Here is a 25,208-nt window from a genome sequence, read left to right as displayed (position 1 = left end):
GAACTGTCTGTTTCTCCATCCATAAAATGGGGATAACATTACCAACTTCTTATTGCAGGGATGTTATGAGGATGAGTTAATTAATGTTTGTGCAGCTCTTCAAAGATGTACACCACTGAAACATGGGAAGTATGATTATGAAAAGTTGCCTTCTGGGATGGCATTTCTTTCCATCAGTGTAGAGTAAGTGAAGACACCCAGCTGTCGCTGAATGTCAGGTTGTGAAGAGAGAACATACATGGCAAAAAGCCTTTTTGGGTATCCTAGCCAGGAACTTTTGAACTTAGAAACTGCTTGAAGTTGGATGATGATATACACATGTACTAGTTGTAACTTTTATAGGTTTCTCCCTCACTAGTAACTGATTTCACATGTCTGTGATGAATTATATTTTGCAACTCAGGGTGCAGGGTTTGGTCATTTAGACCTCACTGTGCGTGATTCTCCAGTGCTTACACCTGCATAAAACAAGACAGTATTGTTACGCTGGTGTAAAACTGGAACAGGTGACAGTCAATTCAAGCCCATTACCTCCATTACTTGACCACTCTGTTGCATAAGAGAGACTGGGTTTGTTTAGAAGGGGGAAAAAGTTCTTTCTCATTTCAAACTAATTGCTAACGAAAAAATAAGTAATTGTACTGAGGATGAGCTCACTGTGTCTCGGTACAGTGTACTGTATGTTCTGAACAGTTTATTTTCACTTTTGGAAGAACTCATCAATAGGGAACCGCTAAATTCCTGCACTTGCAGAATCTCTGCATGTCTCATTAGCAGCAAAACAAGGTCAATAATGTTCTCAGCTGCTTGCTTTGCTCCTTCAGTGTAGTGCAAAAGGCATTGAGCTGCAGTTCTGTCCTCAACTGCTGTAATTCTATACTGTACTGTGCTGTGCTTTCATCTTCCCGTTTTTCCCGCCTCTTCCTAATCATCCTCAGCATACTCTAAATGAGATCTTGAAACCCTAGGCCAAACTCATCCCCAGGGCAACTTAATGTGAAGCATGAGGGGTTACTTGAAGGATCAATTTGGCCCTGTATCTGAGATGTCTATGAATGTGAGATGCTCTTTCACACTCCCTTGTTGTTAATATAGATGTAAAATCAGAAGTGCTCATGCAAAATTCTTCTTGGAATACATGTCAGTGCTGAATTCCAGAATAAGCTCTCCAAATCATGTTTGCAGTGCTCTCTGTAGCTGTGTTAATCCCAGGGTATTGGAGAAACAAAGTGGGTCAGAGAATGTCTTTTATTGGAGCAACTTCTGTTTGTGAAAGAAGCAAGCTGTTGAGCTACACCAGTGGTTTTCAACCTTTTTTTTTTTTTCAATTTGTGGATCCCTAAAAGATTTTGAATGGAGGAACGGACCCCTTTGTAAATCTTAGACATAGTCTGCACACCCCAGGGATCCATGAACCACAGGTTGAAAACCACTGAGCTGCACAGAGCTCTTCTTCAGGTCTGGGAAAGGTACTTAGAGCATCACAGCTAAATACAAGGCAGACCAGATTGTATGGCAAAAGTAGTTAACACATACTCTTAAGAGACCATTCAAGTAGCCCATTAACTGATCTGCACAAAAAGAAAGTGGAAGAGGGGGTTTAGTGGGCTACAGATTGTGTAATAAGCTATAAATAGAGTATCTTTATTAAGATCATGCTTTTTAGGGTCTACCAAAGTTGTGAATTTAAGCTCCCCTGTCTGTCTTTTGAAGGTCTTGTGCAGGTGGTAGGTGTTTTTTGTCTTTATTTTTCTGTGAGTTCATCAAGAGTGTAGTAATTGTCTCATTTCACTCACATAGTTGTTGTTGCGGCATTTAGTGCACTGGATGAGGTACACCTTGTGTTGATAGGCATGTGTAGGATCCATGGATCTTGAAAGGTGTGTTGTGGGGGGTATTGAACATTATAGCAGTGGAGATATGCTTGCAGGGTTAGCAGCTATTGTTATGGCAGAGTCTAGTGCTACTTTGATGTGTCCTGGTCTGTGGGGAGCTTGATTCTGATGATGAACTTGGTAAGGTTGTTTGAGGGCCAGAAAAGGGGGAGGGGAGAAAGAGCAGGAAAGATTTATTTCAGAAAGTGGTTCCCGCAAAGTATGGGTAGCAGTTGTTTGATGCCACCCTACACTGGAACCCATATGGGGTATCAAGTGACAAGTAGGGGTGTGTGATTGGAGGGTTTTTTTCCTGTATTGAAACAAGATCTCTTGAGCCATCTTTTGTAGGTGACAAATCTGAGGAATTGTCGCAGATTGAAGGTTTTGGAATTAATTGAGAAACTTTACAGTGTCAATTCACCAGGTCCAGATGGCATTCACCCAAGAGTTCTGAAAGAACTCAAATGTGAAATTGTGGAACTATTAACGATGGTTTGTAACCTGTCCTTTAAATCAGTTTCTGTACCCCATGACTGAAAGATAGCTAATGTAACGCCAATATTTTAAAAGGGCTCTAGAGGTGATCTTGGCAATTACAGACAGATAAGTCTAACATCAGTTCCGGGCAAATTAGTTGTAACAATAGTAAAGAATAAAATTGTCAGACACAATGAAGAACATAAATTGTTGGCTAAAAGTCAACATGGTTTTTGTAAAGGGAAATCATGTCTTACTAATCTATTAGAGTTTTTTGAAGGGGTCAACAAACATGTGGACAAAGGGGATCCAGTGGACATAGTGTACTTAGATTTCCAGAAAGCCTTTGACAAGGTCCCTCACCAAAGGCTCTTATGTAAATTAAGTTGTCATGGGATAAGAAGGAAGATCCTTTCATGGATTGAGAACTGGTTAAAAGACAGGGAACAAAGGGTAGGAATAAGTGGTCAATTTTCAGAATGGAGAGGGGTAACTTGTGGTGTTCCCCAAGGGTCAATCCTATGACCAATCCTCTTCAACTTACTCATAAATGATCTGGAGAAAGGGATAAACAGTGAGATGGCAAAGTTTGCAGATGATATTAAACTGCTCAAGATAGTTAAGACCAAAGCAGACTGAAGAACTTCAAAAAGATCTCACAAAACTAAGTGATTGGGCAACAAAATGGCAAATGAAATTTAATGTGGATAAATGTAAAGTAAGCACATTGGAAAAAATAATCCCAACTATACATACAATATGCTGGGGGGGGCGCTAATTTAGCTACAACTAATCAGGAAAGAGATCTTGGAGTCATCGTGGATAGTTCTCTGAAGACGTCCATGCAGTGTGTAGCGGCAGTCAAAAAAGCAAACGGGATGTTAGGAATCATTAAAAAAGGGTTAGAGAATAAGATGGAGAATATCTTATTGCCTTAATATAAATCTATGGTATGCCCACATCTTGAATACTGTGTATAGATGTGGTCTCCTCATCTCAAAAAAGATATACTGGCATTGGAAAAGGTTCAGAGAAGGGCAACTAAAATGATTAGGTTTCAGAGTAGCAGCCGTGTTAGTCTGTATTCGCAAAAAGAAAAGGAGTACTTGTGGCACCTTAGAGACTAACAAATTTATTAGAGCATAAGCTTTCGTGAGCTACAGCTCACTTCATCGGATGCATTTGGTGGAAAAAACAGAGGAGAGATTTATATACACACACATAGAGAACATGAAACAATGGGTTTATCATACACACTGTAAGGAGAGTGATCACTTAAGATAAGCCATCACCAACAGCGGGGGGGGAAAGGAGGAAAACCTTTCATGGTGACAAGCAGGTAGGCTAATTCCAGCAGTTAACAAGAATATCAGAGGAACAGTGGGGGTGGGGTGGGAGGGAGAAATACCATGGGGAAATAGTTTTACTTTGTGTAATGACTCATCCATTCCCAGTCTCTATTCAAGCCTAAGTTAATTGTATCCAGTTTGCAAATTAATTCCAATTCAGCAGTCTCTCGTTGGAGTCTGTTTTTGAAGCTTTTTTGTTGAAGTATAGCCACTCTTAGGTCTGTGATCGAGTGACCAGAGAGATTGAAGTGTTCTCCAACTGGTTTTTGAATGTTATAATTCTTGACGTCTGATTTGTGTCCATTCATTCTTTTACGTAGAGACTGTCCAGTTTGGCCAATGTACATGGCAGAGGGGCATTGCTGGCACATGATGGCATATATCACATTGGTAGATGCGCAGGTAAACGAGCCTCTGATAGTGTGGCTGATGTGATTAGGCCCTATGATGGTATCCCTTGAATAGATATGTGGACAGAGTTGGCAACGGGCTTTGTTGCAAGGATAGGTTCCTGGGTTAGTGGTTCTGTTGTGTGGTGTGTGGTTGCTGGTGAGTATTTGCTTCAGATTGGGGGGCTGTCTGTAAGCAAGGACTGGTCTGTCTCCCAAGATCTGAGAGAGCGATGGCTCGTCCTTCAGGATAGGTTGTAGATCCTTGATGATGCGTTGGAGAGGTTTTAGTTGGGGGCTGAAGGTGATGGCTAGTGGCGTTCTGTTGTTTTCTTTGTTGGGCCTGTCCTGTAGTAGGTGACTTCTGGGTACTCTTCTGGCTCTGTCAATCTGTTTCTTCACTTCAGCAGGTGGGTATTGTAGTTGTAGGAATGCATGATAGAGATCTTGTAGGTGTTTGTCTCTGTCTGAGGGGTTGGAGCAAATGCGGTTATATCGTAGCGCTTGGCTGTAGACAATGGATCGAGTGGTATGATCTGGATGAAAGCTAGAGGCATGTAGGTAGGAATAGCGGTCAGTAGGTTTCCGATATAGGGTGGTGTTTATGTGACCATCGCTTATTAGCACCGTAGTGTCCAGGAAGTGGATCTCTTGTGTGGACTGGTCCAGGCTGAGGTTGATGGTGGGATGGAAATTGTTGAAATCATGGTGGAATTCCTCAAGAGCTTCTTTTCCATGGGTCCAGATGATGAAGATGTCATCAATGTAGCGCAAGTAGAGTAGGGGCATTAGGGGACGAGAGCTGAGGAAGCGTTGTTCTAAGTCAGCCATAAAATGTTGGCATACTGTGGGGCCATGCGGGTACCCATCGCAGTGCCGCTGATTTGAAGATATACATTGTCACCAAATGTGAAATAGTTATGGGTCAGGACAAAGTCACAAAGTTCTGCCACCAGGTTAGCCATGGGAACAGGTCCCATATGAGGAGAGATTAAAGAGGCTAGCTCTTTTCAGCTTGGAAAAGAAGAGACTAAGGAGGGATATGATAGAGATATATAAAATCATGAGTGGTGTGGAGAAAGTGAATAAGGAAAAGTTATGTTCCCATAATATAAGAATTAGGGGCCACCAAATGAAATTAATGAGCAGCAGTTTTAAATAGAAGGAAGTTCGTCTTCACTCAGCTCACAGTCAACCTGTGGAACTCCTTGCCTGAGGAGGTTGTGAAGGCTAGGATTATAACAGGGTTTAAAAGAGAACTGGATAAATTCATGGAGATTAAGTCCATGAATGGCTATTAGCCAGGATGGGGAAGGAATGGTGTCCCTAGCCTCTGTTTGTCAGAGGGTGGAGATGGATGGCAGGAGAGAGATCACTTGATCACTACCTGTTAGGTTCACTCCCTCTGGGGCACCTGGCATTGGCCACTATCGGTAGATAGGATACTGGTCTGGATGGACCTTTGGTCTGACCCAGTATGGCCATTCTTATGTTCTTATTTGGGTGGCCCATTCAATCATGCTATCTACTTCTCTGGTGGAGTGTCCTTGTTTAGTGAAGGAGGTTTTAAGTATGCTAAGGTGTATATCCTGGATTTTCTTCTTGGAGCATATTCTGTGATATCTGAGTGCCTGGCTGTAGATAACAAATTTCTTTGTGTGTTTGGGGTGGTTACTGGACCTGTGAAGGTAGGTGAGGTGATCTGTGGGTTTCTTAGATACAGTTGTCTATAGCATTCCTTTGATGAAGCTGATGTCCAGAAATTTGATGCTGGCACAGAAGTGTCCTAGAGAAAATTTGGTGGTGGTGGTGGTGGTTGAAGTTGTGGTGGAAAGATATAAGGGCATTGAGGTCATCTGACCAGAGGCTGAAAGTATCATTGATGTATCTTGGGTATATCTTTTTTTTATTTGTGGTGCTCTCACACAAAAATTTTTCCTTGATGTGCCTGTGAAGAGGTTGGCATGTTGGGAAGCCATCTTAGTACTCGTGACTGTTCCAATGGTTTGAGCAAAGTGTTTGCTTGTTGTTGAATGTAAAATAGCTATGGGTGAGGACATGAAAAGGATGTTTGGGGTGGATATCTGAGTGTTGTTTTGTAGATATTTGAGGTGGATAGCTATGCCATCATTTTGAGGAATGTTGGTGAATAGGGAGGTGAAATGGATGGTATTCTGAGGGGCGTTGTTAAAGTTGCTGCGTTTCTGCAGGATGTCAGTTGTGTCCTGCAGGAAGCAAGCCCTTTGTGTAGTACGTGGCCCTTTAAGGATAGTTTTTATGAGTCCTGGTATTCCTTCAGTAAGAGTACCAAGGCCAGATATGATAAGTCTACCTGGATTTCTTTGTTTGTGTTTCTTGGGAAGCAAATAGAAGATCCCTGAGTGGGTTCATGGGGGAATGAGGTTGTAGAGTTTCTCTTGGAGCTGTTTGAGGAAGGATTTGACAATGCACTTAAATTCCTGGGTGAATTGTGGTGTGGAGTGTTGTTTGAGTTTTCTATAATAGGCGGTGTCAGAGGGTTGTCAGTTGACCTCATTAACATAGTCATCATGGAAATCTTGTAGCAGTAAAGAGAATTGTGTACTGCTGTTTCTTTCTTTGTCATTACAGTTCAGTAGAACCTGAACATAAAGCCAAACCACAAAAGAGTTCATATAATGCATTTGCTTTACACCATGGTGTTAGTGAGCCAGATGGCATCATGAAGTTCTATAAGAAGCTTCCATTTGTTATCAGACTGAACTGTATTATAGAGCAGCTGATTCCCCTGTAGCAGAATCTGAAATACATGATGATGCCTGGAATCAATTAGCTTTAAGTGAATGGAAGTGTTTGGGGAAAAGAGAGAATATATACTAGTGTGTTAGCTAGGAATAGCATGGCACATGGCATTGTCAAGTAAATGAAGATGTAACAATTTATTATTCCCCTCCTTTGTGTGTGTCCAATATCTTCTGATGTTCCCCTTGGCTTTTTCTTCTGAACCACAGTGGAAACCTGGATTTCAAACATCCCCAAAAGTTCAGGGAATTTTATACTCAGGATTTTGGTTCATCCCATAGGTAATTGGAGAAATTCTGAGTTGGAACCATGCTCCATTTCTGGTCTTTAACTTAGATCTCCCTAGGTCAGAAATTGTGAGTTGTCATAGGCTATTCCATTTTTTTTCCTGCTTACATTTCTCTTGCCAACAAATCTGTCTTTCACCATCTCTAAAGCATTGTTAGGATTAATCCTTAGTTTGTCCCTGCCTCTTCTCTCATCTTTAGCTTTGTCTTTCCCTCAGCCCATCTTGATGTACTGCAATTTCCTCTTCTATGATCTTAATGTGTTTCTATATATCTAGGCATGGATGCTCTGGGGCTGGAGCACCCCCGGGAAAAAAATGGTGAGTGCTCAGCACCCACTGGCGGCCTTGCCGATCAGCTCACCTGTAGACATACCATAAATCTCCTAGCTACCTGTTCAATTCATTCCATCAAACTTGACCTCTTCTTTGTTTCTATCTTTTTATTTCTTGCCCTGTCCATCTCTGCTAGCTGAAGATCTTCCCTGTCCAAACCACCTGTATTATCCTTTGTTTAAATCTTCCCTTCGGACTGTCCTTTGCTTTTTTTCCTCTTTAGCTTGTGAATGGATGCCTCTGCAAAGTGGTTTTATGATGTCCTTTATGAAAAATGCCATATAAAAATAAATTATATTGGGGGTTAAGCAGCTTGTGTTGAATAATTCATGACTCCCACTGTTAGCAGCAAACCCAAAGAAGCTCTTGTTATGTGCCAGGAATGAATCAATCTTCCTTGCAAACTTTTTGCCTCTAGAACTACAGGCCACTTGCTCAGAGCATTCCAAAGTACCTAGTAAAATATACCACATTGCTATATAAAAAGATGTTAGTTTATTTTTCTTTCATTTTGTTTATTGATCTGGCTGTTGTTAGTAAGAAGAACTGATTGCAATGCACAACAAGCAAATGAACATAGTCCAACAGTTGTTATAAAGTTTAAAGTTTCCTGTCTTTTGAAGGCAGGAGGGTTTTAGTTTGCCTTTAGTATATTGCTGAATTCCCTCTTCATTCTCCTGTAGTATATTTTTGTGTAATTATCTTGTGTCTAAATTCAGCAGTCACAGTAAACAGAAATGTAGAATAGAAATGAGCATCTCCAGTCTATAATTTACACTCTCACGCTTGCTTGTGACCTTATTGATGACACTTTTTTTTTTGCCTTATTAATTCCAGTCTTTGAGACTCAAGGCCTGAGTAGAAACTGTTTTTTCCTTCAAGAGAAGTTTAAACTATTAATTATAGAAAGGAAAGAGGTATATTTGTGTAGATTGGGATCATCAGAAGCCTGCATTTTGGGGTGAATATGTTCTTCATAAAAAAATAAGCCTCCATTTTCTCTTGTCACTGCAAATTAACCTTCTCATACAGTGATGCTGCTCCAGTGAGGTTTTTTTAATAAAATTTAAGAGACTGCCTAAGGATTCAGAAATAACGCGGAAAGAATTTTATATGGTTGGAAATGAATGGTGTTGCTGGGGACACTGAATTGGGAGTCAGGAGACCTGGAGTCTATTTCTGGCTGCCACTGATCTGCTCTGTCACCTTGGGCACGTCACTTCACTTGTTTGTGACTTTCTTTCCTCTCTGTCTCTGTCTTGCCTGTTTAGACTGTAAGCTCTTAAGGGCTTGGGCTGGGTCTCATTATATGTTTGTACAATGTTTAGCACAATCCCAGTTGAAGTCTGTAGGTGGTATTGTAATACAAATAAGATGAAAGGGGATTTTCCAGAATGTGTCATGTTTATAATAATGTTGTGCTTTTTATATCGTTCAAAGCACTGTAAAAATACTAACTAATCCACATGACAACCCTTTAAAATGACTGTTTGTTTAATTTTTATGTCCATTTTATAGGTGGGGTAACAGATGCAAAGAGGGCCAGGTTTTGTGGGGTGCTGCAGCCCTTTTATATTGCTCCAGGATTGGGCCATTGATAGTCGGTCAGCCCATGATAAACTTGTAACAAATAGGAGCTGAATACTACTACATCTATTTTATGGACCACTCCATCTATTTTTTCTTATGACCTAAACTAAATTTCTGACTTGATTATTTTCCTCAAAAGTCATTAACCCGCTCCATCTATTTATTCATGCCCCACTATCTGAATGAATAAAAGGCTCTTCTCCAAATATTTGTGCAAAACAAAGTCCACTCACACTAATATTTGCAGAAAGGAAAACTAGAAAATTATAGGAACACGGTCAAGAGATTCAAGATTCATAAATATGTTATGTATAATTTCCCAATTGTTCCATTAGTTGTAATATGGTGTGAGGGTAAGGCAAGAGGGGAGGTGCAGAAGTCAATGGTGAAAAGTGGCCTATAGGAAAAGGACTGTCATTACAGACTTGGGGTTGGTAAAGGGATAATGAAGACAACAGTAGATGGTGACAAGGGAATAGTGAGGCAAGACGCATGGGCAGAGCCATAGGCGCCAACTTTTCCCGGCGCTGGTGGGTGCGCGATCCAGCCCAACTCCACCCCGCCCCACCCTCTCCTGCCCCTGCACTGCCTCCATTCCAACTCCTTCCCCAAAGTCCCTGCCACAACTCCGCCCCCTCCCTGCCCCAATTGGACTCCTTCCCCAAATCCTGGCGCCGGCCCCGCCTCTCCCCCAGTTGTTTCGTGGCCGCAAGCGCTGGGAGCTCGGGGGAGAAGCAGGGATGCGGCGTGCTCGGGGGTGGAGGCAGAGCGGAGGTGAGCTGGGGCGGGGAGCTGCCGGTAGGTGCAGAGCACCCACCAATTTTTCCCCATGGGTGCTCCGGCCCCAGAGCACCCACAGAGTCAGAGCTTATGGGCAGAGCATCAGGGCTTGATGGGAAGTGACAGGAGAGATGTAGAAGCAGGTACAGCCATGCAGATCCCCAATGGTGAGGATGAGGAATTTGAACACTGTGTAGAAAGAGAGAGGGAGGCAGTAAAGGGTGATGGGAGGCTGATGACAGCAGTACAGATATTTTATTATTTCAGTGTGGTAGCTAGTGCTTTTGCACTCTAACTTTCTTACTTCTAAATCTGTAATGTATGCCTTTAACAGTAATGAATCTTGCAAATGTACAGAAGCACTGTCAAAGGACCTTGCCCTAGGTATTTATTTCATCAGATGGAAATAGGTTTCTCCTTCTGTGACCTTCAATGTGTCTGTCACAAAATGCCACTTCTGCAATTTTGTCTTTTATGCCTTCGAAATGGGGAGCTTTCCTAATTACAGTGTGGGATAGGTGTAGAGCATTTACTCATAGAAGTCAGAAATCCCCAGAACTTTGAATCCTTCGTAATTATCTCTGACAGCCATGTGCTATGCTAGTTAATGATTAAAAATTAACCTTTGTTTTCTGTTAGACAGCCTGATGTGAGACTCAATAGTTCCTAGTCTGCTATGTGCACATTCTATAAGCTCCTATTTCTATCATAGGTTCATAGGGCCAGTGTTTTGGGGATTAAACCCAATAAATCTGATTTCAGTCCCTCCCAACAGAACTCTTAGATATGGCTATACCCATTTTCCAGCTGAATGTCATACCTTCCCTGATCGTTGGTAAATCTGAAAAGAACCTTGTCATGGGCTGGCTGGCCCTTTGAGGCAAGCTAGGCTTAGCCTTGTTCATGGTTTAGCAGCTCCCCGTAGCCTGACAACATAGGGCTAATTAGTGACCCCAGCTGGGTGTAATAGGGGCTGAATTAGAAAGACTAACCCCAGATGTGGTGGTGAAACAGGCAGAGCACTCCTTAAATAGAGCTGGGAACTGAGCAGAAGGGGGAAGAGTTTGGAGGGAAGAAGAAGGGGAGTGCCTCTCTGGGAAGAGGCTGAGACACTCAATGGGATTAGGGTAGCTCCTGGGTAGGAGAGCTCGGAGTTAGGGCCTGCAACAAGAGAAAGAGACCCACAAGGAGTAGAGTAAACTCCTGTAGGGGAGGCCTGAGATAGGGGCAGGAGGATCCCCAGAAGTAAACTGCTGAAGTCCACGGTGAAAGGAAGCAATAGGAGAATCCTACTGGGAAGAAGAAAGATGAGAGAAGCTCTGCAGAGGCTAGGAAGCAGTGAAGTCTCAGAGGGGCAGGATAACTAGGGATTTGGATGTTTGATTTAGACTTTAAGTTGGACTTTTTGTTATTTTGGATGGGGCGTGAACTGTTATATGACTTACCTGGAGCGCCAAGCCACAGAAAATCCAGAGAGGGAGTGGGGAAAAGATAATGGGCAGGGACTGGCCATCGCAGCCAAGGAAGTGGCCACCGGGGGCAGACAAGAGGCAAAGTCCTCTGCAATGCTCTGTCCAGGCATGAGAGGGCACTCCAGAAGTTGTGATGTGCACTACAAACCTGTTTCTCCTACTTGGCCCAGGGACAGAGGTGCAAGTAAGCCGGTACGCCCCGGTATGGCATAACGGTAAGAGCCGGTGCGCTGTACCGGGGCGGACCGATTTCCCCAGGCGGCAATTTAAAGGGCCTGAGTCTCCCAGCTGCCTGGGGCTCCCAGCTTTAAATTTCCACCAGAGCCCTGCTGCCGGAGCCTTGGGGTAGCGGCAGTGAGGCTCCAGCAGCTATTTAAAGGGCCCACACTTGGAAGGGACCCTGGTCGCTCTTTTCTGCCCCCCCCCCCCGCTCTCTCCTATGGGGGCAGAAGCTTGGTGCTGCCTTCTCTCTGGGCTCTGTCCTGCTGCTGCAAGGCAAGCTCTGCTGGCAGCCCAGCTCCCTTCTCCCCCCGCCTCTTCCTCCAGTGTGCTGCTTTCCACTCTCACTCTCTCTCCCTGCTGCCGATAAGCTGTTTGCTGGCATGAGGAAGCAGAGAAGGGCCTTGGGGAAGGGGATGGAATCAGGGCATACCCCCTCCAGCCCCCTGCCATGAGCTGCTGAGGGCAGGGAGCTGGGAGCGACCTGAGCCCACACCCCCAGCCTTCTGCCCTGACTCCTGCACCCCCCCACATCCCCACCCCCACCCTGAGCACCAAATGGGAACTCCGGCACCCTCCCCCACCCCACATACCCACCTGCACCCCTCGTACCGGATGGGAGTTGCCCTGGGTAAGCGCTCCACACTCCAACCTCCTGCCCCAACTCTGAGCCTCCTCCCTCATTCTAGCTCCTGGATGGATCCTGCACCCCAACCCCCAGCCTGCTCCTGCACCCTAACACCATCCCAGACCCTGCATCCCCAGCCCTGTTCTCAGTGCACCCCCACCCTCAGCTTGGTGCAGAGAGAGACAAAGAGAATGGGCAAGAACCAGGGAGAAGGTAGGTACCCGCTCTATGTGGGCAGGGGTGTGTGTGTGGGATCCTGTGTACCCCCTCCCCAGCCCTGCTGCCCTTGCAGTTTACCCCCAGCCCCTCCCTTGCTCCAACGACCAACCCTAGCTCCTGCCCCACTGTGGTTTTGCCCCCAGCCCCTGCCTTGCTCCAGTCAGCAGGGACTAATTCTCCCCCCATGCCTCGCTGTGCTCATCTTTCCCCAGCCCCTGCCTCGCTCCAGCTGGGGACCAATCCTTTCCCCCACCACCACCATGCCCCACTGTGCTCTTGCCCCTGGCCTCTTCTTTCCCCAGGGGGGCCCTCAAATATGTTTGGTGTCAGGTCCACAAAAAGTTAATCCAGCCCGGGCCCTTTAAATTGTCCCTGGAGCTTTGTTGCCAGAGCCCTGGGGTAGCGGCAGTGGGGCTCCGGTGACAAGTTAAAGGGCTGGAGTGGTAGCGGTGGCCCCAGGCCCTTTAAATAGCCCCCTTTAAATCACTCTTGAACCCCAGGACTCTCAGTTGCCTCTGCAACTGGGAGCTCAGGGGGTGATTTAAAGGGCCCGGGGCTCCCAGGTGCTGCTCCCATAGCCCTAGCCCCAGGCCCTTTAAATCCTGATTTGAAGTGCCAGGGGATTTAAAGGCCCCACCCCCTCATCAGGACTCCTATCGATAAGTCCTTTAAGTTATTTTCACCTCTTCCCAGGGAGCTCTGGAACAACTTGCCATGCTGAAAAGCTATGTAAATATGGATCAATCCTTCTTGCTCTCACATCTAGGAGCCTGGATGAGGCAACATGAACCTGTCAGAACATGCACTGGAGATGTAACTGATGGTGTATGTTAACGTGTTCCAATAATAAATCTGTCATTGCAGAAAATCAATGCCATTAAACCCTAAAGCTTTCAATTTGAAGAAATGTTCTGGCTTTTAATTGAGAATTACTGGTGCATTATTTCATCTGATTTTTTTAAAAATGATGGCCAATGGAACAATGTTAACTCCACATAAAATTAGAAATACCAGGCCAGACCCTCAGCCCAGGGGAAGTCTCCTTTGCATTGATCCAACAGTGCTAAAAGGACTGAAAGCTACTCTAAAGAAGCACAGGGGGCCTGGCTATTCTCATGACAGGGGAATTCCCCTGCTAGCATGAAGATTATTGGAGTACTCTAGATGAAGCCAGAGTACCCTGCACTCTGGACAGACCAGTCCCTAGTGAACCATTCCAGTTGATGTAAGGTAGAATAGCCCTGTGGCTGCTTGGGCCCCCGGGTAGCCCTATGATTAGAGGAGGTCAAAAACTGACTTACAGCCACTTTTGCCTTCTCCTTGTCCACAGCACAATTTGAGCTTTGGAACTTGAGGATCAGGCCCCATGCTCATTTACGTCTATGAATTGCAAATATAGATTATCTTTTCCACCCAGCCTCTAAATACCAATTAAATACAGCTACACTTTTTTCATCCAGGATGTTCTCATCCAGGATGTTCTATTTAGCTATGTATCAAGATATAGAAATAATACAAATTATCTACTGTCTATCATGCTGGCAAATATGGTCTCATTTTTTTCCTCATAATCCCCTTTACTGTCTGTACCCATCTGCTACCTCTTGTCCTAGATTGTAAACATCTTGGGGTTGAAGCCATTTTTAATTCTCTTTGTACAGTGCCTAACACAATGGGATCCTGATCCATTACTAGGGCTTCTAGACACTATTATAAATAAATAATAATAATACATTATGTCCTAGGTGCTTTGAATATAATCCATAGTAATTTGAGGTTTAATTACAAACAGGAACTAAAGAGAGAGTATGGCTTTGAGTGTGGAAAGATCTTTTTATTTCCATCTTTCTTCATTGTCATTCCTTTTCAAAACTTACATGTTTTAAATCAGAGCTTCAACTCTACTAATGATTCTATTAATCTTTTTCCATCCAGCTCTTAAAAACAAGTCATGGTCAAAACCTCACAATCGTTTATAGATCTAATGCATTGTGTTCGTGTAATACAACCATGTTTGGATGCTTAGCATGAATTGCTAGAGCCTGGTGGAAAGTGTGTGAGAGAAAAATGGGAGCTGGGCAATAATGATGATTTTGTTTCTTCTTTCTCCCCCTCCTTCCCTACCACCTTCCAAATTGCAGTGATCGTGCTTTGGCCAGTCATGAGAGTCTTCGCAAGGCAACCACCTCCATTCAGCTTCGTCTACAGAAAGACACCAGCTATCAGCAAAGTTTGGCTCGAATGGTGCGTCTTTTTTTCTTGTTTTTTTTCAATATGCCCGAGGAAATGAAATCTTTCCGATCCTTTCATATAACCATCTGCATTGATAATCAGAAAGGGCTTGTTTGCTCTCTTGAGTGTACATTCAAATGTAGTTCATCATTAATGTAACATATTCTGAGTCTTTCTGCTTCTGTCCTAGTTAGGCTTTCTTTATCCTTTTGGTAAGCCTAGAGAGTATCTGAATATGAGAAGAGCATATGTTACCTTTGTTAGAAGAATTCAACTTTATTGGAGTTGAACTATACTCATGATATCAGTTAGTCTTTTTTTTTTCTGGCTGGTCCTTGTACATTTTTGAAACATATTAAGGGCAAACATCCATAAAGTACTACACAAGATAAATCAGATCCAGACCTGGTTACTGAAATTCTAAGTATTTCATTGTGTGTGCGTGAGAGAGAATGTATTTCTGCTGAAGACGTAGTCTTATCGCACTTTAAATCTGAAGAGATTCTCATTCAGATTATTTGTGATTCAACTACCTAGGAATGGATTATTGAGCTTTAATGATACTGATCATGCTGCTAGATGTGAATTTTATTCCCTGTGGGCAATCTGAATTTCTTCCAAACCAAACTTCACACTACAAAGGAGACCTTGATGTTTTAGGTGATTTTGACTGGAGATGGGTTGCCTTTATCCACAGATAGGATATCTGCCTAAAGGAGGTAATTGGAACTACTAGCCTGAGTCTGTGAAAATTTGGATCAGATAACAGATTTCTAATATAAAAAATAGGGTTTCTTTTCTTTCCAGTTCTGGTATGTATCCCCCTAAGAATTATCAGGTTCGGTGTAATTCATCTGTTGCAACGTTTTTTGTTTTGTTTTTTAAAAAAAGGTTGTTGTGAGACCAAATATAATACGTTTTAAAATATCTTATCTTTTGACTTCTTTACCTTTTAACTGATAAAAGCAGAGGAGACAGTGCTATCATGTACAGCAGTGGTTCAAATTATTTGCACTTTGCATTACCAGGGTATGCAAAAGTTGTTGTTGGGTTGTTGTTGTTTGTTTTTTTTTGCAAGCAATTGAAAATATCTGTAATTGAGATTCCATTGATAGCAGAAGGACTGATGGTTCAGGAGACAGGAAATATATGAAAGAGAGGCTTTCATCACCAAGTCACCATTTCAAATTTGGTTCAGATCAGTGGTGACCAAAGATAATTACCATCTCACTGATGTCAGGTGATCTGTAGAAAAGTGATGGTTTGGGAAGCTTTTATGGAGTGGAGTAAGCAGCGCGCGCGCGCGTGCACACACACACACAGAGTATTCCTTCTACTGTGCTGTAGCAGATGTCTGGGGTCTTGCAGTTTGGCTTCCTGTTGTAGGAGAAATCAGTGACACCGAGACAGGGTATATTATTAGAGCAAATTGCTTTATTTATACCTACACACCAGTTCTGGGACAGAGGTGGTCACAAATGTCAAGCAGACAGTTCCTTCTTTCAGAGATCTCAGCTGAATCACCAATGTCTGGCTCCCACAAAGATACCCTGCCCCAAGAACTGACTCTCTTTAAAAAGACTAAAACGTAGAGCAAACTTCCTGGTGCTAGTCACAACTCCCCAAGAGAATCTGCTTTATAAACCTAACGATATGATAGTTTCTTCCAAGGCTAAAAACATGCTTGCACACTAATAAAAAGAAAAATGTGTCAAACTCTATGCAAGAGCACCATCTAGTGCTCCTGCTATAATAATAGTTATCTATTGCACAGAAGATTTGAGACTTAATTAACTTTTCTAAAGTGCTCTGGGATTCCCAAGTATGGTGAGCTGCCTGGAAAGAGGTAGGCATGGAAAGTTTTATCTGTCATTTTAAAGCCACTAGGTAATTTAAATATTGTCCTTTTGAAATAAATAGTAGCATGTCCATGGAGTTGCGGGTAATCTGATGCAAGTTATTCAGAAATACACTGCATGTGTGACTCTTATTGCTTAATTACAAAACTGGCAATCATAAAAATGAAATTGTTGACTAAAAATTCCAAACCATTCTGGTGAAAAATCCACTGGCCTTCCCACCTTGATTCATTTAAATGTCAACAGAAAGGGAAACTGTTCCAGAGGACAGCTTTCTTAGGAAAATACAAAGAAGGGTGATAGTTTTTCTTGTAGATATGGGATAACACTAGGACAGCATGATCACTTGCCCAGTACTGCTTACGTACAGGTAGGCATATAGCAATACCAAAAATGTCCTCAGCCACCAAATACCTATTCATTTCCAACTGAAATATAAATCTAAATGAAGAATTGTACTTACAGCTTATACTATGGCTCATAAATTTATTTCCTGAGGGCTACACTTCCTATGGTGACGGGCAGATTCTTCTTCTCATTTGTCAGGTCTTTAATTCGTTCCTAGGTGCCCAAGCCTACATGCCTGGCTGAGTTAGTGATCATATTGTGTGTACAGCAGGTTGCCTTTGAGAGGTGATAGGAACAGTGCACTGCAAGTAGGAGGGGGCAAGAGATCCAGCATTGTGTGTTCATATTTCACATTGTTAGCTAATCATTTGCAGTCCAGAGATGTAGCGACATTAGACTCCTCAGACCAAATTCACAGCTAATATAAGTGCATGCAACTCCAGGAATACACTTGCTCTATTTTGTTTACCTTGCAACAAATAGCTACTCTGATATCCCATAATTTTAGTAGTAACCACTACTTGAGGGAAAGAGTTTAGATTCATATTGAGGCCTATGTCATAACACAGGAAGAAGATCCTTCTACCCACTTCCTGAAGATTTGTGCATCTGGTGAAGAGCTCTTAAAAATCAGATTTTTTTCCCCCTAAAACTTTATCATGTGTAATTAAGTGAAATGAAGCCAATAAGACAGACACAAGACGCACGCACACACACACACACACACACACACACACACAAAAGCAGGAAATCTTAAGTAAGAGCAGCAGACAAAGGAAAAGGAAAGTTTTGTTTAACAATGAGAAGTGAGTATGCGTGAGTGTGATCAAAGATGTTGTTATCCCTCAGAGGGCCAGTAATAATATTCAAAATTGTTTAGTAAATTCAGCCAAAGACTTTTTTTTGTAGAGGTACATTTTTTTCCTTGCATAGGAAGCTGGTATTCTATTATGATGTATTCAGAAGGAAAGAGGAAATTGTCTTGAGTCAAGGAGTGAAAAAGCAAGAAATCTGGCCTCAGATTTTCACTTGAAATCATAGGTTTTTTTCAGCCAGTGGATTTAATTTGTTTTTGTGTTTTTAGTGTTTAAAAGCTTTTAGTACTTGAATTTTCCAGATGTTAGATTCTCATTAGATCTCCAAATAAAGCCTGTGTAGAGGCCACAGAGTTAACGGTTATGCTGTAAAAATATTGAGGCCCACTTATATTGCCTCATGGGACAAAACTTCCCATTGACATGAGTGGGAATTTTGCATGTGGAATAGCAACAAATACATCCATTTGTAGCATATCCTACACTTAGAGATCTTGAGAATGGCAAATATTTTATGTGGGTGGGGGAAAATACAGTAGTTTCCTCACAAAATGATGAACCAATTTAGAATAGTGGTAAAATACTCCAGGGGATGGGATGCTGTATTTGTTCTTTGATCTTGTGTTTCACAGCTGCCATATTATATGTATACAACTTAGGATATTAAAAAGTATTGTTTGAGCAGAGCCTCCAAAATGCATCCACGTAAGCTGTAATGGGTCAAAAATTTACCCCTTGTTGGGGTTTGGTTTTAGTCATGTACAGACTTCCAAATGAGACAGCACAAAATCTAGTCCAAGCCTCCACTACAAGTTTAGCTGCCTTCGGAGTTCCTCTCTGAGGAGTGCTCAGCCCCACCTGCTATTCCCTCTCTCTAGCAAGACCTTCCCATGTACCTAGCATCTGGGGGGGTATGAATCTCCAGCAGGACTGAATCCTCACCTGCTATAGAGGGATTTTCAGGTAAATGCTGGAACCTTGGAGATCATTTTTGCTTAAGTGGAATGTACCAGTATTAATGGTGATAACATTGTAGTAGAAGTGTTATATTAATGCATGTGTATTTACAATAAAAATATTAACAAATTGAGAAAAATGAAGTCATTGGTTACCTGATGGTAAGAGATGCACTTTTTCTTTCCTAAAATTTTTGTATGTTTAACAAACTGTTAAGCCTCGTCTACACAATGAAATTAGGTCGAATTTATAGATGTCGGTTTTGTAGAAAGCGTTTTTATACAGTCGATTGTGTGTGTGTCCCCACACAAATGCTCCAAGTGCATGTAGTCGGCGGAGTGTGTCCACAGTACTGAGGCAACCGTCAACTTCCGGAACGTTGCACTGTGGGTAGCTATCCCACAGTTCCCGCAGTCCCTGCCACCCATTTGAATTCTGGGTAGAAATCCCAGTGCCTGATGGGTTGCAGGTGTCGCAGGTGGTTCTGGGTATATATCATCAGGCCTGCCTTCCCTCCCTCCCTCCCTCCATGAAAGCAAGGGCAGACAATCCTTTTGCACCTTTTTTTCTTGAGTTATCTGTGCAGACGGCATACCACAGCAACCATGGAGCCCGCTCAGCTCACTATCACCGTATGTCTCCTGGGTGCTGACAGACGCGGTACTGCATTGCTACACAACAGCAGTTTATTGCTTTTTGGCAGCAGACAGTACAGTATGACTGATAGCCATCATCGACATAATCCAGGGTGCTCTTTTAACCAACCTCAATGAGGTCAGGGGCTCCTGGGCAAACTTGGGACTGACTCAGCCAGGTCATTTCCCTTTTAAGTTTTGTCTCATGGCAATTCAGTCCTACCAGCAGTGCACTGTCTTTTAATCTGCAGCCAGCAGAAGACAATGGCCAGCAGTCATATTGCACCGTCTTCTGCCGAGCACCCAGGTGATGACGATGGCTAGCAGTCGTACTGCACAGTCTGCTGCAAGCAAGATGTATAAAGATAGATGAAGTGGCTCAAAACAAGAAATAGACCAGATTTGTTTTGTATTCATTTCCCCCTCCCTCCCTCCATGAAATCAACAACCTGCTAAACCCAATTTTGAGTTCTGTCCTTGAGGGGGCCATTTTGTTTCTCGCAAAGCCACCCCCTTTGTTGATTTTAATGCCCTGTAAGCCAACCCTGTAAGCCATGTTGTCAGTTGCCCCACCCTCCAATAGAGCAACGGCAAACAATAGTTTTGTGCCCTTTTCCCTGGATTGCCCGAGCAGGAGCAGACGCCATAGCACAGCAAGCATGGAGCCCATTCAGCTCACCCCAGCAGTTATGACCATGGTAAACACCTTGCGAATTATCGTGCATTGTATGCAGAACCAGCACCTGAAAAACCAGGCGAAGAGGCAACGGCAGCACGGTGATGAGGCCCTGAACACACTTTTCTCTAAAACCGCGGTCCCCCGCAATTTGGAGATCATAGTGTTAATGGGGCAGGCTCATGCCGTGGAATGCCGATTCTGGGCTCGGGAAACAAGCACAGGGTGGTGGGACCGCATAGTGTTGCAGGTCTGGGATGATTCCCAGGGGCTCTGAAACTTTTGCATGCGTAAGGGCACTTTCATGGAACTTTGTGACTTGCTTTCCCCTGCCTTGAAGCACAAGAATACCAAGATGAGAGCAGCCCTCGCAGTTCACAAGCGAGTGGCAGTAGCCCTATGGAAGCTTGCAACACCAGACAGCTACCGGTCAGTCGGGAATCAATTTGGAGTGGGCAAATCTACCGTGAGGGTTGCTGTGATGCAAGTAGCCAATGTAATCACTGAGCTGCTGCTATCAAAGGTAGTGACCCTGGGAAATGTGCAGGTCATTCTAGATGGCTTTGCTGCAATGGGATTCCCTAACTGTGGTGGGGGTATAGATGGAATGCATATCCCTATCTTGGAACCGGACCACCAGGGCAGCCAGAACATAAACCTCCAGGGGTACTTTTCAATGGTGCTGCAAGCACTGGTCGATCACAAGGGATGTTTCACCAACATCAACGTGGGATGGCTGGGAAAGGTTCATGATGCTCGCGTCTTCAGGAACTCTGGTCTGTTTAAACGGCTGAAGGAAGGGATTTACTTCCCAGACGAGAAAATAACTGTTGGGGATGTTGAAATGCCAATAGTTATCCTTGGGGACCCAGCCTACCGCTTAATGCCCTGGCTCATGAAGCCGTACACAGGTAGCCTGGACAGTAGTCAGGAGCTGTTCAACTATAGGCTGAGCAAGTGCAGAATGGTGGTAGAGTGTCCATTTGGACATTTAAAGGGTTGCTGGCGCAGTTTACTGACTCGCTCAGACCTCAGCGAAACCAATATTCCCATTGTTATTGCTGCTTGTTGTGTGCTCCACAATCTTTGTGAGAGTAAGGGGGAAGACGTTTATGGTGGAGTGGGATGTTGATGCAAATCGCCTGGCCACTGAATATGCACAGCCAGACACCAGGGTGGTTAGAAGAGCACAGCAGGAAGTGGTGCGCATCAGAGAAGCTTTGAAAACCAGTTTCATGACTGGCCAGAGTACTGTGTGACACTTCTGTTTGTTTCTCCTTGATGAAAACCCACCCCCTTGGTTGACTCTAGTTCCCTGTAAGCCACCCGTCCTCCCGCCTTCGATCACAGCTTGCTTGCAAAGGAAATAAAGTCACTATCATTTAAAAAACATGTATTCTTTATTAATTGATTATAAAAATAGGGAGATAACTCACAAGGTAGCCCAAGTGGGGTGTGGGAGGAGAGAAGGAAAAGGCCACTTTAAAACTTGTTGAATGCCAGCCTTCTGTTGCTTGGGCTGTCCACTGGGATGGAGTGGTTGGGTGCCCGGAGCTTCCCACCCCGTGTTCTTGGTCGTCTGGGAGGGGAGGCTATGGAACTTGGGGAGGAGGGAGGTCGATTAAGCAGGGGCTGCAGCAGCAGTCTATGATCCTGCTGCCGTTCATGAACCTCCACCAGATGCTGGAGCATGTCCATTTGATCCCACAGTATCCCCAGCGTTTCCTCATGCCTCCTCTGATCTTCCTGCTGCCACATCTCCTCACGTTCATTGGCCACCATCCTGTACTCTGCTATTGTGTCCCTCCACACAGCTCTGTCAGTGCTGGACGACTTCATGAGCTCAGAGAACGTGTCATCGCGCGTGCGTTTTTTTCACCACCTTATCCTAGAGAGCCTCTGGGATGGAGGAGGGAGGCTTGAAACATTTGCAGCTGCTGGAGGAAAAAAAGGGAGTGAAGTATTTAAAAAGATACATTTTACAGAACAATGGCTATACTCTTTCATGGTGAACAACACTATTCACATTACATAGCACATGAGATTTTGGTACAAGGTCGCATTTTGCATCTTATATTGAGTGCCTGCGGCTTTGGTGTTAGAGATCACACACGCAGGGCCAGGCAACAGAATTCGGCTTGCAGGTGGCCATGGTAAGCCATAGTCTTTCGGCTTCTGCAACCTTCGTAACAGCAGCCCCCTTCTTTCCCATACCAAGCAAAGCCCGTCAAGCTGGCTTTACTGCTGCAGTTTTCCTGTTAACATGCAGCAGCAGAAACCAAACTAATCCCCTCCCCGCATCCAATTCTCTGGGATGATCACTTTTCCCCTCCCCCCACCGCGTGGCTAGTATCTGGAAGATCCCTGCTAGCCAAACGTGAACAGCTCAGCGCCAATGTCCCCCGTCCCACCGTGTGGCTAACTGCGGGGAGGATTTCTTTTCAGCCACAGGCAAACAGCCCAGTAGGAACAGGTACCTCTGAATGTCCCCTTAATCAAATTCCCCTATTTCAACCAGGTGACCATGAACGATATCACTCTTCTGAGGATAACAGAGAGAGATAAAGAATGGATGTTGCTTGAATGCCAGCAAACACCGGGACCATACGCTGCCAGGCTTTGTCATGCAATGATACCAAATTACTGGCTGCTGGCCTGGCGTGGTAAAGTGTCCTACCATGGAGGACGGAATAAGGCTGCTTTCCCCAGAAACCACCTGCAAAGACTTTTAGAGTACCTTCAGGAGACCTTCATGGAGATGTCCCTGGAAGATTTCCACTCCATCCCCAGACACGTTAACAGACTTTTCCAGGAGCAGTACTGGCCACAAATGCGTCCCAAGTCCTCAAGGCTACTTAATCATTAAAAAACGCTTGCTTTTATAACATGTATTATATTTTAAAAGGTACACTCAGCAGAGGTCCCTTCTCCCACTTCATTGGGTTGGGAGGGTATTTCAGTCAGGGTGATAAAAAGATCCTGGCTGTTGGGGAAAACAGTGTGCTGTGTGCTCTCCTCAAGCTCGTCGTCCTCCTCATCTTCCCCATCTGCAAAATCCTCAGCCATGGCGGAGAGTATCCCATTCTTGGAGTCCACGGACAGGGGTGGGGTAGTGGTGGCGACCCCCCTTAGAACTGCATGCCTCTCAGCATAGAAGTGGTGTGTTTGGGGCTCTGTCCCGGAGCATCCATTTGATTCTTTGGTTTTCTGGTACGCTTGTCTGAGCTCCTTAAGTTTCACGTGGCACTGTGTTGCGTCCCTGATGTAGCCTCTGTCCCTCATGGCCTCTGAGATTTTTTTGAAATGTTTTGGCATTTCATCTTTTGGAACGTAGTTCTGATATCATGGATTCCTCTCCCCATACAGCGATCAGATCCAGTGCCTCCCGTTCGGTACATGTTGGAGCTCTTTTTCGATTCTGGGACTGCATGGTCACCTGTGCTGATTAGCTCGCCTGGCCAAACAGGAAATGAGATTCAAAAGTTCCCGAGGCTTTTCCTGTACACCTGGCCAGTGCATCTGAGTTCAGAGTGCTGTCTGGAGCGGTCATAATGGTGCACTGTGGGATAGCTCCCGGAGGCCAATACCTTCGAATTGCATCCACACTAACCCTAATTCGAAACGGTGATGTTGATTTCAGCACTAATCCCCTTGTTGGGGGGAGTACAGAAATCGGTTTTAAGAGCCCTTTATGTCGGAAAAAAATTGCTTCGTTGTGTCGATGGTTAATTCAGATTTAATGCTGCTAAATCCAACATAAACTCGTAGTGTAAACCAGGCCTGAGTGATATAATGATATGGAAGTATTTTCCTATGTTGAATCATCCCTCATCCTACAACAGAACAAAAATCTTTGTCCCATTAATATGCAAAAGCCTGCTCCTTCGCCGTTCTAATTCGACAGGTCTAAATTAGGCTTAATATACTGCAATGCACTACGTAGACCAAGAAAAGAGTAAGTGCAGCTCTTGGCATTTAACACTCCTGAAATAGTCACAACTACCAGGTAGAATTATTACTAACAAAGTAATCTTTAAGTTTTGATATTTTAAGTAGTTAATAACAGTCTTGGATGATAAATTAGCAGTTTTCAGGGTGTTAGAAAACATTTATTGTCTAAAGGAATTCGCTAAACTATCAATAATGTACAGTAGGGATTCAGCAGGGACGGTGACTTTTTATGATACATTCAAGTAAATTATTGATCAGCCCTTGATGATGATTGACATGAATGTGAGAGCTCCAGGCCTCAGTTACTAATAGCAGCTGAGAACATTAATAGCTGTAGAGCTAGCATAAGTCACAGAACCAAAGATCTCCTCCAGCCCTAGGGAATCCTCGCAACAATGGACTCACATAAGAAAAGAAAGGGTTCTGCTTGTAGACAGAAATGTTAACCAGTGCACCAGGCCCAGAGGAAGCTATAATTAAATAGACACAGGCTGTACTGTATTGCATGCTATTAAGCTTCCTTTCATATGACCCAATCCGGTGGTGAGTTGGGCCCTTCCTCAGATGTACTGCGCGCCCTCATATCTAGGGCCCCACCAAATTCGTGGCACAATTTCACGGACATAGGATTTTAAAAATCGTAAATTTCATGATTTCAGCTATTTAACCCTGAAATTTGATGGTGTTGTAATTGTAGAGGTCTTAATCATAGAGTACTTAATCATAGAATATCAGGGTTGGAAGGGACCTCAGGAGATCATCTAGTCCAACCAAAGGAGGGTTTTTTTTGGGGGGGTGGGGTTGCAAGGTTATTGTAGGCATGGGGTTGCAGTACTGCTACCCTTACTTCTGCACTGCTGCTGGTGGTGACTCTGCCTTCAGAGCTGGGCATCTAGAGAGTGGCAGCTGCAGGCCGGGAGCTCAGCTCTAAGGGCAGCACTGCTACAGGCAGCAGCACAGAAGTGAGGATGGTAGGGTATGGTATTGTCACCTTTGCTTCTGCCCTGCTGCCTGCAGAGCTGGACGGCTGGAGAGTGGTGGCTGCTGACTGACAGCCCAGCTCTGCAGGATGCAGCGCAGAAGTAAGGGTGGCAATACCATATCAGGCCATCCTTAATTCTGCACTGCTGCTGCTGGTGGCTCTGCCTTTAGAGCTGAGCTCCTGGCCAGCAGTTGCCACCTTCCAGCTGCCCAGCTCTGAAGGCAGCATTGCCACCAGCAGCAGTGCAAAAGTAAGGGTAGCCGTACTGCACCCCGCCAACCCCCCTACAATCACCTTGCGACTCCCCCACAACTCCTTTTTGGGTCAGGACCCCTACAATTACAACACCA

The 25,208-nt window shown here is 44.2% G+C and overlaps 1 protein-coding gene across 1 annotated transcript in view; it reads left to right on the top strand.

Moving 5' to 3' along the window:
* The window catches only part of PIK3C2G (phosphatidylinositol-4-phosphate 3-kinase catalytic subunit type 2 gamma), a 305,063-nt gene that overhangs the window by 13,321 nt on the left and 266,534 nt on the right, over positions 1 to 25,208 (top strand). The window contains exon 5 of the mRNA XM_043516861.1: positions 14,545 to 14,647. Within this exon, the coding sequence (XP_043372796.1) occupies positions 14,545 to 14,647 (103 nt within the window). The remainder of the gene's footprint in view (positions 1 to 14,544; positions 14,648 to 25,208) is intronic.

The sequence above is a fragment of the Dermochelys coriacea genome, chromosome 1 (assembly GCF_009764565.3).
Source record: "Dermochelys coriacea isolate rDerCor1 chromosome 1, rDerCor1.pri.v4, whole genome shotgun sequence".
In the NCBI taxonomy this organism is placed as follows: Eukaryota; Metazoa; Chordata; order Testudines; family Dermochelyidae; genus Dermochelys; species Dermochelys coriacea.
Note: the sequence above shows the minus strand (reverse complement) of the source record. Positions and strands in the feature narration are given on the sequence as shown.